The sequence below is a fragment of the Lepidochelys kempii genome, chromosome 1 (genome assembly GCF_965140285.1).
Source record: "Lepidochelys kempii isolate rLepKem1 chromosome 1, rLepKem1.hap1, whole genome shotgun sequence".
In the NCBI taxonomy this organism is placed as follows: domain Eukaryota; kingdom Metazoa; phylum Chordata; order Testudines; family Cheloniidae; genus Lepidochelys; species Lepidochelys kempii.
Genome location: NC_136380.1, coordinates 62,043,670 through 62,057,103, shown reverse-complemented (window position 1 = coordinate 62,057,103; position 13,434 = coordinate 62,043,670). Strand labels below are relative to the sequence as shown.

The following is a 13,434-nucleotide window of genomic DNA, read 5'->3' as shown; positions in this document are numbered from 1 at the left end:
GAGCTGCCAGAGTGTAACTTTCTGAAGGGTGGGCGCATAGCTCCATCCCGGATTTCAGGTGCCTGAGTGACTTTCTGGGCTGCTGTGGCAGCACTATACCCCTGCTCAAATTTGGGTGAACCTGGATGCTAAGTGTGTGGGCCGTGGCCCACCCAGGCCACCCGTGGCCATGCTCCTGCCACCGCCTTTTCTGCACATTGTCACCACACATATCCATCTAAGTCTTGGCTTGGGTGAAGCAACCATGGAATGGATTTTTATTACAGAACAAGGAGTGGGTCTCCCTGCACATATCCACCTAGCAGAAGATTGATTCTCCCTAAACCTGCAGTTCCTTAGAGATCTCTAGTGGAGGGAAGCACCATTTGCCCAAAGATCGCTTGACACTGCCCTGGTGCTCAGCTCCCCACCCAGGTTTCTGTGGTTCCTGGACAGTATTCCACCTCTTGGAGCTGTGTGCCAGGAACCCCTCCACAGCAGGTGCTCCCAGAAGTCTCTTCAGAGGAGGAGTTGCTAGAGACTTGGACAGCAGTAATTTGCTTGGGTTTACCCTGGAAGTTGGGAGAGGGTGATATTAGATCTAGCAGAGAGCCTGCTGCCTCACATCCCTTGACCTGGAGCTCTGTGGAGTCCAGGGGTAATGTGGTCACAGGGAACATGATCTTGTCCTGGCTCTTATTCACTCCATGCTTTATCCTGGCAAGAGTCACAGTCTTTCTCACTTGTTCTCACAGAAGGAGAAGGGAGCATGGGATCCTTGTTTTTAAATGTCATCATTAAATAAGAATCAGCCATCCAACAATCTGACTGGCTCATACCAATTCCATTTGGCAGAACCTGGTATAATTTTCAGGTTTCTCGTTTGTTTCCAACAAATTCTCTCTCTTCACCAGGTCACATCTTCCTACATGGGTTCACCACGAGGACAGGTGGAATCTCTTATATACCAACACTCAGCTCCTTCAACCTCTTCAGCAGTTCCAAGCGGAGAGATCCAAAGGCTGTGGTTAAAGAAAATCTACGTAGGTTAGCTAATGCTGCAGGTTTTGACCCAGAGACATTTCACAGTGTGAAGGTATGTTATCAGATACCAATGGACTCCTATATTAACTAATCAGAGCTTGCTTTGTGTAGCAGTGAATGTTTTGTTTTTTTAACTATGCATTAATCTTCTCTTTCCTAGCAAGAGATTATAAGTGGTAGGACAACTTTTTAAGACAGTTATTGTGACAGTTTATCATGATGAAACTGTCATCATAGTTGTCAACACACTTGGTACTATATAGAGAGGAAGACCCAGTCCCTCTCCCAAGAAGTTTGTTCTAATAGATCATACAGTTAGTTCAGTGATATAATACAATATATGACCAGATAAAGATCCAAAATCAAAGCGGTGCAGATATCTTTTTATTTAAAAAATTCATTTCTTTCTTAGGCGGATGGGTTGCTCACTAGAGGTGTGTTTTAAGAAGGGATCTCAATGCAAAGACAATAGTTGTTTGTTGAACAAGAAGAGGGATGGAGTTCTAAACATAAGGGTTGGCCTGACGAGGGTGTGAACAAGAGAGTTGGAGAAAAGGCATTGAGCAAAGTATGAATTAATTTTTTTTTCACTGCCTTATGACTGTGCTTCATCTGTCTTTGTACTGACAGGTCAATCATGCCAGTGATGTTTGGATTATGGGAAAGCCCCAGCCTGACAACTATGATGGAATAGTAACGAATCAGCAAGATGTTACGATCGCAGCTCCCGGGGCTGACTGCATACCTGTGCTTTTTGCTGATCCTGTCAAAAAAGCATGTGGAGCTGCTCATTCTGGTAAGGGCATCTAGTATTCAGTTCTCATAAGCAAAGTAATATAATACTAGGAGAGTACTGGGAATGGATCCCTTGTGTAGTAAACGGGATTAATAATCAAGTAGTAAGTGAGTGAAGGATTCCAAACTGAATCCCTTAACTCTTCCTTTCCAGGCTTCCTAATATACTTCTTTTTCAAAGATGTAGAATTCTTCCAAAGAGCATGTAATAGTTTGGGAGTTAGCCGAACTCCAGTCAAACACACTTGCAACTTTAACTGTTTCTAATGAGGTTTGTGTTTGTGAATTGCCCACTTTTTGATGTGAGCATCAAACATTTCAATCAGATTGTGCTGGAGATCCATGGATCAAATAGCTCTTAGAAGGCCCATCAGAGTGTAGCTCCCCTCTGCAGGCTTTATACATACAGAAAGAGTGTATGTGTGTAGGGAGCAATACCGGGTGTGTGTGGGTGGGTGTTATATGTGTGGGGGAAATGAGTGGTGACGGAAACGAAGCGGGGATAAAAGGGAAGCTTTTATTCACATTGAAAATTTTAAGAGGTTGAAGTTTTATATCTAGAAATGTTAGGTGTTAAAAATTTAACGTGGATAAGAGTTTGTGCATTGCTCTGTCCCTTTCTATGTTGCCCCTCAGTTACCTGCTTCCCGCTTCCTGACTCCCAAGCTGCTCTACCCTGTCCATTCTCTGCCAGTCTCCTGTGCCCTCTCCATCCACCCCCTCCATCTGCTTCACCCTCCCATTCCAAGACCAGGTAATGAATGTGTCACCCAATCCCTTCTCCAATCCACATGCCTTGTATTATATCATATCCCTCACCAGTCACATATTCTTTCCCCCTCTCCATCCTCCTTGCACTCCCCAAATCCATGCCTGAAGTCAGTAGCAGGTCAAATTATTTTCATAAACATTTACAAACAGCTTTAAACCTTGCTCTGTATACCCTTAAATACCATTCTGTGGCCCAGACTGTAGCCAGGGGTCACAGAAAAGAAGGGGAGAAAAAGAAACAAAATACCTTAGTCTCTACTCAGGACCGTCCCTAGACATTTTGGTGCCCTACACAGCCTCCTACCCTCCCCCCCGTGGAGGCCTGGGGCCACACACACACCCCGCAGGGCTGGGGCTGGCTCCAGGCCTCCGTGGACGGGGGGGCAGGAGTAGGCTTGTGGGGCAGAGGGGAAACCACCCCCCAGTACGAGCTGGCAGAGTGGAGCAGGTTGGGGTTGGGTCGATCCACTTCTTGCCACCCAGTGAGTGCAGGGCAGGCCCAACCCCGCACTCATGGGGCAGCAGGAGGTACAGTGACCCGGCCCCAGCGCGCTCCACTCTGCTCCCCTGGCTCCCAGCCTTGGGACTTGGGGGGCAGGGGGGAAATGCTCCCCAGCACTTGCTGACAGTGTGGAGTGGGCTTGGGCCAGTTCTCTCCACTTCCCGCCACCCGGTGAGTGCAGGGTGCGCCCGACCCCTGCTGGAGTCCCCCGGGTCGTTGCTCAGGGGAAGAGGCAGGGCTGGGCGGAGCAGGGGCGGGGGCCATGAGGCAGGGGCAGCTTTTCTGGGCGGCTCATCTGGTAGCAGGATCAGGCTGGCCACCGGAGCAGCACGCAGCTGTGTAGGGCACCAGGAAATCTGGGGCAATTTGGCGAACTTTACATATGGGTAAGGATGGCCCTGCCTCTACTTTAAGGCACACTCGGCTCTGTACAAAGCCTGTCTTGAGCTCTGTGTAAGGAACAGGGAGTCAGAGCTGGGCTTTCTTTCTTGCAGCCCAAACAATCCTGGCATGCAGCACAGTTTACACTTGCTTCAGCCAAGTAGTACAGATAAGGAGATTTTTTTTAATATAAAATGTTTTTTCCCTTCTATTTAAATAATATTTTTCCACGGTGCTGTCATGTGAGATTGTAAAGAAACCTTGACAGTGTTTAACCCATGAGATATTGCAGCACAGAGGAACAGTGAGGTGTAATTGAATGGTCTAAAATCAGGGCTGGGAGCAAAGCATTCCTGAGTTCTAAGCCCACTTGTAATGTTGACTTCCTCTGCCCTTGGGCAGTTTAAAGCTCCTTTCTTCTTCAGTTTCCCCATCTCTAAAATGGTAATGCGGCTACTTCAGAAGAATGCTCTGAGGACTGTTAATGTTTGCTAAAAGCTAATTATTCCTCCATGTATTTGGCTTTTAGATCCTTAATAATAATTAATAATAATAATTTTCTGTAAGCATTCAATTCAAAAATAATTTTACAGGATTTTTTCCCCTTATGTTTTTTCTTAGGATGGCAAGGCACTTTGTTAGGAGTTGCTATGGCTACAGTAAATGCTATGATAAAAGAATATGGCTGTAACGTTAAGGATATACTTGTGGTGCTGGGCCCATCTGTTGGACCATGCTGTTTTACACTTCGTCGGGAATCAGCAAAGGAATTTTACAGTCTTGATCCAAAATGTGTCAGACAGTTTGACTCTCCAACTCCCTATATTGATATTAGAAGGGCAACACGGTAAGTCTCATGTGTGTTTTTCTACGCTATAGTTTGTTGTGCTAAGTAGCCTAGGGATGAGGACAAAAGACTGAGTCAAAAGAAATTTAGGTTCTAGTTCCAGTTAGTCACTGATATGGAGTGTGGTCCTACTGGGTAGGAGTTGAGGGCCCTCAGAATTTCATGGGAGCATTGCAGTATCAAGCCCTTAATGAATGAACCTAAGGACGATATTTGCTCACCTTGTGTACTGTTGAATTCCACTTGAAAAACTGGGTGGGGCGGACAAAAGAAATCCCCACTGTCTCCAAGAACACCATGTACTGAACTGAGCTTTTCTGGATAACAACATTACAAGCAAAGTTTTGTTATGTGTTGCCAAAGTATCGAGTTTCCTCTAGCAGCAAGTCAGGACAGAACCAAGTCTTCTAGTTTGAAATATGGCTATATTTCAGCTATTTTATGCCTTAAGAGTAGCTTCTTTGTTCTGTATACATGTTCAAGCTTCAGTATGTGTCCTAAAGAATGAGCAAAACCACTTATTTTAATCTAAGGAAAAATGGTATTAGCACAGTTTATCTTACACTATTGCAATAGCAGTAACACACTGGCTTAAGGAATGTGCCATTTGATAAAATGTTCATCTTTTCTTTTTCTTCCGTTCTTTAAGAATTCTTCTAGAGACTGGAGGGATTCTGCCTCAGAACATACAGGATGATTCTGTCACTGACCACAACCAAAGTCTCACTTTCTGCACAGCATGCCACCCTGATACATTTTACTCTCATGTTCGTGATGGCACTAACTTTGGCACACAGATTGGCTTCATATCGATCAGAGACTGAGGTAACGTCCCTTATCCTTGGGTAGTAACCAGGCAATAACTGTTAGCATTACTTGACATCTTACTCTCCTGATAGTAGGCCTCTCCCCTTTCCTTCAACTGATAAGCGCTGAGGAAGAAGTGGATTTATCATAAAGGATTTGTACCTGTTGGGATGCCTTATTCCTCTGTGGGAGGCGAGACCAGCAGCAGAATTAAAGACCCAAAGACAGGGTTGCATGGGGAAGTTCTCATGGAAAGTGGAGATATGTGGGAACTAGGCCATCCATGCACAACAGCCCCAAACCTTTCTGAATTATACCTGCTGTGATGTTGCACCCCATAAGTCTTTATGGAAATATGCTTATGAATGTATATATGACATAACTGGAATATGTTTTATGGTATATATGCCATGTAACATATCTCTGTAAAGGTTATGATCTACTGAATCTATTCATCCTATTTGTATGCATGTATCATTTTTGTATTCAAAGTTAAGACACAGAATCAGAGGGACATATTGGAGAGGAGATGTTTCTTTTCTATTTTGTATATTTCTTGGCTCTCAGCTCCCCCTGCCTGTATGCTGGGTGGACTGAAATGTTTGAGCTCATTATGAAAGTTGCAAAGGGATCATTAGTAAAACATAACCAAAGTTTCATGATTTGGTTTCTGCTTATTTTTTCCCAATGGATTTTAATTTAAGATGATTAAAGTTCCTAAGCTAGCTTCACTGGACACCAAGTCCTTTCTTAGTGAACAAGGTCAGTTTCAGGCCTGAATAATCAGTGGAATGCAAATTTATACAATTCCAAGTGAGCTTGATGGCGCCTCTCAGCATCTCTGTCTCACTATATCTCATACAATCTGACCAGCAGGAATCCTGAGTTTCCATACATGCATCTAAAATCTCCATTAACTTTCTTTCCCCGGTTAGGCCTTTACAGTTCAAGCGAGGTTCAAAGCTGAAGAAGGTCAGGTGAGAACTCCTCTTGTGATATGGCAATGGATAGATCTCTGTTATAGGCCTGGATAGGTCTATTATTATATTAAACCACCAACTGCTTTCGGCAGCAGTCCCGGAGGTAGATAAAATCTGCAACCATAGCTCCAGTAAACATAGAACATAGTTCTGTTGTTGTTGGGGATGTGGCCAGGTAACCCTCAATAAAGCTCAGAAACTTTCTTATTCTCCCACACTGCTTGTTCTTAGTAACCAATGCTTTCTTACCAGCTTGAGCTTACTCTAGACACTTCTCTGCTTGATCTAAACTCAAGAAAAAAAAGAAACCTGTTTTAACCCCATTATCTGTTCTGCTAGTAAAATCTAAATATGCACCCTTCTTATGCTCCTACTGAAAATGTATCTCTGGACACTATGGTTTCACAATAGACATTGGTCATCATATATGAATGAAAAGAGCCTCCCAGTACTGTAGTCATTTATCTGCCAGGTCCATTACTAGTAGGGTGGCCAGATATCCTGATTTTATAGGGACAGTCATGATTTTGGGGTCTTTTTCTTATATAGGCTCCTATTACCCCCTACCCCCGTCCCGATTTTTCACATTTGCTGCCTGGTCACCCTAATTACTAGGATGATTATAACCTGCAGAGTTCTCTGGCTTACGTCTTGGGGGAAATGTCTGGAAAATCTTTTCTATTTTTCAACCAGTCCCTTGCACGGGCCAGGATAAGTGTTGCCCACTAGGGGGTCAGGGCTCACTCACTCACTCTTTAGCCAGGATAACGCTTTGTTGGAGCAGATCTGTGAAACTGCAGTTTGGTGTTCCAAAGCTACTTTTATAAGACACTGTAAAGTAGACACTTATTATGACTTTGCCAATAGGTCTTCAGCTAAATCATTCCGGCATCTGTGCTTGAAAAGTAATCTGTTCTTTTTGAGGGGCTGCTATTTAGATCCTGGCAAATTAGAGACTTTGCTTGTCCATTTGGAGATAAATTTTTTTTTTTAAATCTGATTCTTATTTGTAAATGGACTTTATGGACAAGGTCAGAATCCACTGACACTATTCTTTAGCTATAATCTACCGGTGGTTTTATTTTGTATGTTTTTCACTTCCTATTTCTCATTCGGACAATCGTTTTCCCTTGCACTGCAGTCTTTCTGGAGAAAGTTCTTTCACTTTTAGTTATCGTTCTCTGTTTTATTTCCCTTAAGGTACCTCTCCCCTCCCCTCTCAGCTTCTGTCTGTAGCTTTAGTACTGTAGCATTTGCAGTTGGGATGTGATTGGCGGTTTAAGATCATTCTGCAGTTCCACCAGGTCACTCATGGCTGCTCAAGCATGATGTTAGAGACTTACGTTGTCGGAAAAATGACCATTTATAAGTAAGAAAAGTATCCAAGTCACAGAACAAGTGCAAAATGAATAGTTCTGCTGAAAATGTGCTCACACTGAGCCTCACAAGCCATTTTTACCATTGTTGTTCATTATTTCTATTACACTACATTACTTAGACTATATTTTAGAGCAGGGGCCAGCTTTTTTGTGTGTTTGTACAGCACCTAGCTTGATGTTCTGCCACCACACAATAAATAAATAATAATTAAGAGATCCCAGCCAAGTCAGCGCCCCATTGCACTAGGCTCTACGTAACATATATTTACATATAATCAAATAAAAGGTGCAGGTAGGACTGGATAACAATAGTCTGAGCATGTTCTTTCACAGCTGTGTGTATAGTTTGTAAGCGTAGAGTTTTTTCTGCTGTTTGTATTAATAAGCAGATCAGTAGTAGCAGCCGAGCCTCACCACCTCTAGGGGAACTTTTAACATGTTTCATAAATTATTCTGACATACTTGTTTAATAATCCTTCTCACCCATTAACTTCTAGTGTGAATTTATAACATTTCTCTGAGCTATTATCAAGTTAGTAAATGGTATTATTAATTATTACTGGGATGTGCTGTGAGGAGAGTGTGAGGATATTATCATACTGAACACTGTCTTCTGTAAATATACCGTATAATTAACATTCAATGCAGCTGTAAATTCTGGACAGAGATTTTCATTTGCATTGATATATTCCAATTATTGAACAGGCTTTGAGAAATGAATGATCAAGTATTATATTAGAACAGCACTGCTTCAGCATTGGACGGTAACCTTCAGGTCTCTGAGGTAGGTGTGTAGATTTTCCTGTGTGGTCTTCTGGTCAGAGCTTGAGAGCTGTAATAGGCTCCAGTCCTCTGTGGATTGAGCAGAGAGTAGCACATGTAATATACACTGACTGATGTAACACACACTGACATATGCACCACAAATTACAACCACTAACATGCCGGAAGGGTTTCACCTTTCCCAGACAGAACTGTATTTCTCACAATGGGTCTTTTCTCCCTTTAATGTTTTTTCCTTCTCGTGCTTATCTTCTGCTATCTTTTTGTATGGTGAAATTCACAAATGCCACACAAAACCCCTATAAACGGAATAAGAGAGCTTCATATGACTGTCCGGAGCAGGTGTTTAAGGAGACAGAATCTACCCTGTGGGGATGCAGTACAGGCTTTGCACAGTCTGTCTTTCTATGCAGCAGCTATTAGACAGGAACCATGTGAGGAGCTATTTGTGCTCTCTCTGACATAGCCCCAGCAGTCCCCTCTAAAACAGCACAGAGCCAGCGTGGAGCCTACCTCCTAAGCACAGGATCTTTGTAAGGGTCCACCAAGCCATACCCCACAGGATGGTTTCACAATGGTCCCCCATTATCAGCCTCAATAGCAAACAAGTCAACGTTCCTAGATTCAGCCTGTGCTGTCCTCATTTCACTTCATGGATCAGTTGCTTTTGAGTAATGCAGTGAGAGAGATGAACTGCATTCGCTTATCCTGAGGCTGCGTGCATTAGCATCATGTGTGCCCTGATTTTGTCCTTTGAGTCCCATAGTCCTTCATGAACATGGATCTCGTGTGTAACAACGTAACAGTACACTACATGGGCATGCTAAATTCTCCATGTGACAGGAAAAATAATGTCTTGCTTTGCTGGAAGGGACATGTGCCTCCAAAGAATCCTGGCAACCCAAGTGTAATACAGTTTAACTGACTTGTGCTTTCCATTTCCAGCAGACATTTACCAGAGTTTTCCAATGAGTGAATAATTTAGGCATTCATTTGAAGTATTTAATTTAAGAATGATTTTAGGCATGTGTATCAAATGCACTCAGGATGTTATAAATTATTATACAGTACTGCACATTTTTGTAACATTAGAAGGTTTCACTTGCTTGTTTTCCCTTTAATATGCAATATACAGTTCTTGGTGCTGGTAGAAAGCATAATTATGTGTTTCCTAATGTCACTCTGAGAAGAATAGGGAGTTAGCCTTTAAAGTAATCTCTCTGATCTTTCATTACAAAATGTTTAATTTACAGTAGCATCACGTGTTACAGGTATTTTGCTGAATCTATTTGTGTGAGTTTTCTCCTTGTAATCCATTCAAAAGAGACCCCAAGAAGAATTTCAGAGGCTTGAGCTATCATGAGCAATGTGGCTGAAATATCTATATTCCACTTTAACAAATGTGACATCATATCTCTAAGGCAACCTGTATTCTGGCAAACATGGGAACAAGGACACTGCATGGATTTCCATTTGGTTCCTGCAACATAAAAGAGATCTGAGACAAAATCAATATGGACTGTGCTAAACTATTAGGATTCATTTTCACAATTAATTATACCTAAGGGAGTGTTTCCTTTATTCTACTGCAAATGTAATTCAGAACTAGTAAATGTTGAATGAGATTGTTTTTCTAGCAGTGTCATCTCTACATTTAGCATAGGATTGCATGACTGTAATGGCTTATAATATAGTAATTTGACATCCTTTATTTTGAAAGTAGGGAACCTAACATAGTACTTGAACATGTCTCTTTTATAATGTGGGCTCTAAGAACTCTTTACATTTAAATATGCATAATTTATTTTTTCTCACCTGATATAATGGCTTTAGGCAGCGTTGTGAAATTTTGCTTTGGCATTTAGTTAAAACAAATGTAATATGTCATTGCCAATGGTACTATAGAAACCTGAGATACGTGCTTCAGTGCTTTCCTCAAAGGCATCTTAAAGGGACTCTCATAGATGTTGTCATAATGAAAACATTTTGTTGATTTTGTCTGAAAGACCCTGGGCCTGATTCCCCTAAACTGATGTAAATCACAAGTTACTCAATTAAAGTCAACATTGTAAAACCCAGTGTGATGAGAGAATCAGGCCCAATGAATGTTTTCAGTTACAGTTCTTTTCTCAACGCTTTATATAATCTGTATTAAAAAGATGATTATACAGATAATTGTGTCTCAGTTCCTTCTCTAGGAAATTGTGGTAGAAATCTTTACGAGAGTTTCAGGAGTTCACCTGAGTTAGGCAAGCCACTTTAGGCTCATGGATGTTTCTTACCAAATCTTCATTTATATCTTGTGCAATCCCCTTGGCTGGTACTACACTGAGAGATTTCTCAAATTTTCCCTCCATTGCACTATTATAACTGCAACTACATCCGTGCTAGCCATGGTGGGAACGCTAACATAGACTGACTATTGGTGTTTATATTGTCAAACCCAGCTTAGAACAAGCATAAATGAGACAAATGTCAAAATACCAGGGTATTTTGGGTAGGAGGGTTTTCAAGAAATGCTCACTATAGACAAGGCCACTGAATTGAGAGCAGAGCATATAAATCAGTAATGAATGTATCTCTTGTTTTTCACAAAATCTAATTGCTAAAAGATAGAAGCAATCTGTTAGGGTATGCAGTCCACCTCCCTGCCAATGCCACATGGTTTGTGGTCTCGTATCTTGTCCATTTGAAGGCCATGTCTACCCTCGCACTCATGTCAGCAAAACTTCTGTTGCTCAAGGGTGTGAAAAAAACCCACCCCGAGTGATGTAAGTTTTTCCGGCATAAGTACTCGTGTGCACAGCGCTATGTCGGCAGGAGATGCTTTCCTGCTGACATAGCTACCACCACTCATTGAGCTGGTTTTATTATGTTGACAGGCGAGCTCTCTCCCATTAGCATAACGCGGCTACACGAGCGCTCTTACAGCTGTGTCACTGTAAGCTTTTAAGTGTAGACATGGCCTAACTTTATATGTTCTGAAATGCAGGACTGTCATCTGTTCCTCTTAGGAAGCCATTCCACACTATTAATACAGCACTCTGTCAGAAACTGTGACATTCAACTAAAGTTTCTTTTTTACTTTCTATTGTTTCTAGAGCTGGCAAAATAGCTGAGAGAACAGGTTTCCGTTGTAAAATGAAGTGCAGTTGAATTAGAAATGCTGAATGAAATCATGTCAATGTTGTCATAATTTTGTTTTGGAGAAAAAAAGAGTGTGTGGTGGGGAGAACTCTGACAATGTCAAAATGTCCCATTTCAAGGTTTTTTTAAATAAAAAGTTTCAGATTTTCCTTTTGAAACAACTTTTTGTTTAGAATTTATTTTGTATTGTATTATGTATTATAATATAATCTAAAACAAAGTTGGAATCATGGAGAATTTCAAAACTTTGGGGTTTCATTCTGAATTGTAATGGAATTTTGTTGGAATCATGGAGAATTTCAAAACTTTGGGGTTTCATTCTGAATTGTAATGGCATTTGTTTTCAAAAATCTCAAGGCCCTTTGCAAAACGGAACTTCTGTTCTTCGCATAGCTCGAATTATTTCTTATGCACACCACTCTGAAAGATCCAGAATAACCCCTCTTCTTCCTTGGTGATTACACCCTTCACATATTATAGGCAGTTATCATATTCCTCCTTGTCATCATTTAACCTATTTACAATAGTTAGCTCCTTGAATCTTTCCTCATAAATCAACCCCTCCAGTCCTCTGCTCTTCTCTGAGCTCTGCCCAGTTTATCAACAGCTTTTGGGTAAGGGTGAGAATTGAACTGATGCATTATTCCAAGTGCAGTCATCCCAAAGCAGCATAGAGGCTCTTTTGTCTTCTGTGTAAAACTGCACTGGCCTTTTTCCTTTAGACGGCAAATTCACACCTAATTTTCAGCATGGAACTACCAAACTCTGGAGTGGTGAGCCACATTAGCCACCTTTGGTTTCTTCTTCTTTTGCAAAGGACTCATAGCCTGCTGTGCTTTAATAATGATTTATTTTAGCCTCCCCAGCCATAATTCATAATCCATAGTATTCTTCCAGGAGCAACCTGCATGAGTGGGGGGAGGACAGGCCTTACTCAGCTGAACTATTGGTATTCCTGATGCTGTGGCATCTGAGATGTGAGGGCTCTTTAGTTCATTTGACAACGACATAATAAAATCCAGTGGCTGGAAGTTGACAATAGAAAAATCCATTCTGGAAATAAGTTGCAAATTTTTAGCAGTGAAGGAAATTAATACACTGGAATAGTTTACCTAAGGCTGAGGCATATCCTCAGTCACTTGAAGTCTTTACCTCAAGATTAGATGTCTTTTAACAAGATGTACTGTAATTTAACCACAAGTTATTGGGCTGAAATTGGAGTTGGATTCGATGTTCACAACGGCCTTGGAATCTATGACTCTAAGAAGGGCAGTTGATCTACGTCCTGTGCTGCCCGACAGTCGCAGTGCACGCTTTCGGCAGATAGTCTCCGGGTTGCTCACCATAGAGAGGCTCACCTGCCAATCTGAGGGTGAGCTACCTCCTTCCAGCAGAATAACTGCTGCTGAAAAAAAGTGATACATATTTGTCACTTTGTGGCTCTGGAGACATGGCAAGGAACGTTCTTGTAAATGGACAGGAGTGAGGAAACCAGTCTGCCTTGGGATGCTGTCAGAGGATAATAAACATTAATGGTTAGAGATTGTGGAGAAAAACAAGAGGTGGAAAGAGACGGTGTCATGAGGATGAAGTCATTTCTATGACAGCACGTTGAGGAGGTAGTTCAAGAACAGTTCATCTGTGTGAAAATGTGACCCCCGTAATTGTCACCAGGCTGATTGAATAATACTACCAAAAGTGTTCCTCTGTGAAGTTATTGGCCACAAATGCTAATGATGCTTAAGGCTACTTTGAATTAGGTAGTCAATTTTTTCTGAGTTTGTTAAAAGTATGGGACACATATCACCCATTGGCTTGTCTCAGTTCTTTCCTTTTTACTTTTACCTCCTCTTCCCCTTTTGGATTTGCAATGCCTGCACAATCTACTCGGATGCACCTGGCAAATGTCCTGAGAGGAACACCTAATTGTGGGCAGCACCAAACTAGCATTGCATTGCTCAAACAGGAGGTATTCATTTTGACACCATTTATTTTGCATGAAACTCTGAGATGGAGAGG

The 13,434-nt window shown here is 41.8% G+C and overlaps 1 protein-coding gene across 9 annotated transcripts in view; it reads left to right on the top strand.

Annotated features, from left to right (window-relative positions):
* The window catches only part of LACC1 (laccase domain containing 1), a 54,867-nt gene that overhangs the window by 10,917 nt on the left and 30,516 nt on the right, over positions 1-13,434 (top strand). For 6 of the 9 annotated variants that reach the window (XM_073345144.1, XM_073345136.1, XM_073345211.1 and 3 more), the window contains 4 exons: positions 894-1,075; positions 1,654-1,819; positions 4,094-4,319; positions 4,969-5,788. In XM_073345144.1, coding sequence (XP_073201245.1) covers positions 894-1,075; positions 1,654-1,819; positions 4,094-4,319; positions 4,969-5,143 — 749 coding nt within the window. In that variant the 3' untranslated portion in view covers positions 5,144-5,788. Of the gene's footprint in view, positions 1-893; positions 1,076-1,653; positions 1,820-4,093; positions 4,320-4,968; positions 5,789-6,061; positions 11,591-13,434 lie in introns of those variants that run through there. The other 3 variants (XM_073345183.2, XM_073345126.2, XM_073345191.2) reach the window with 3 other exon arrangements.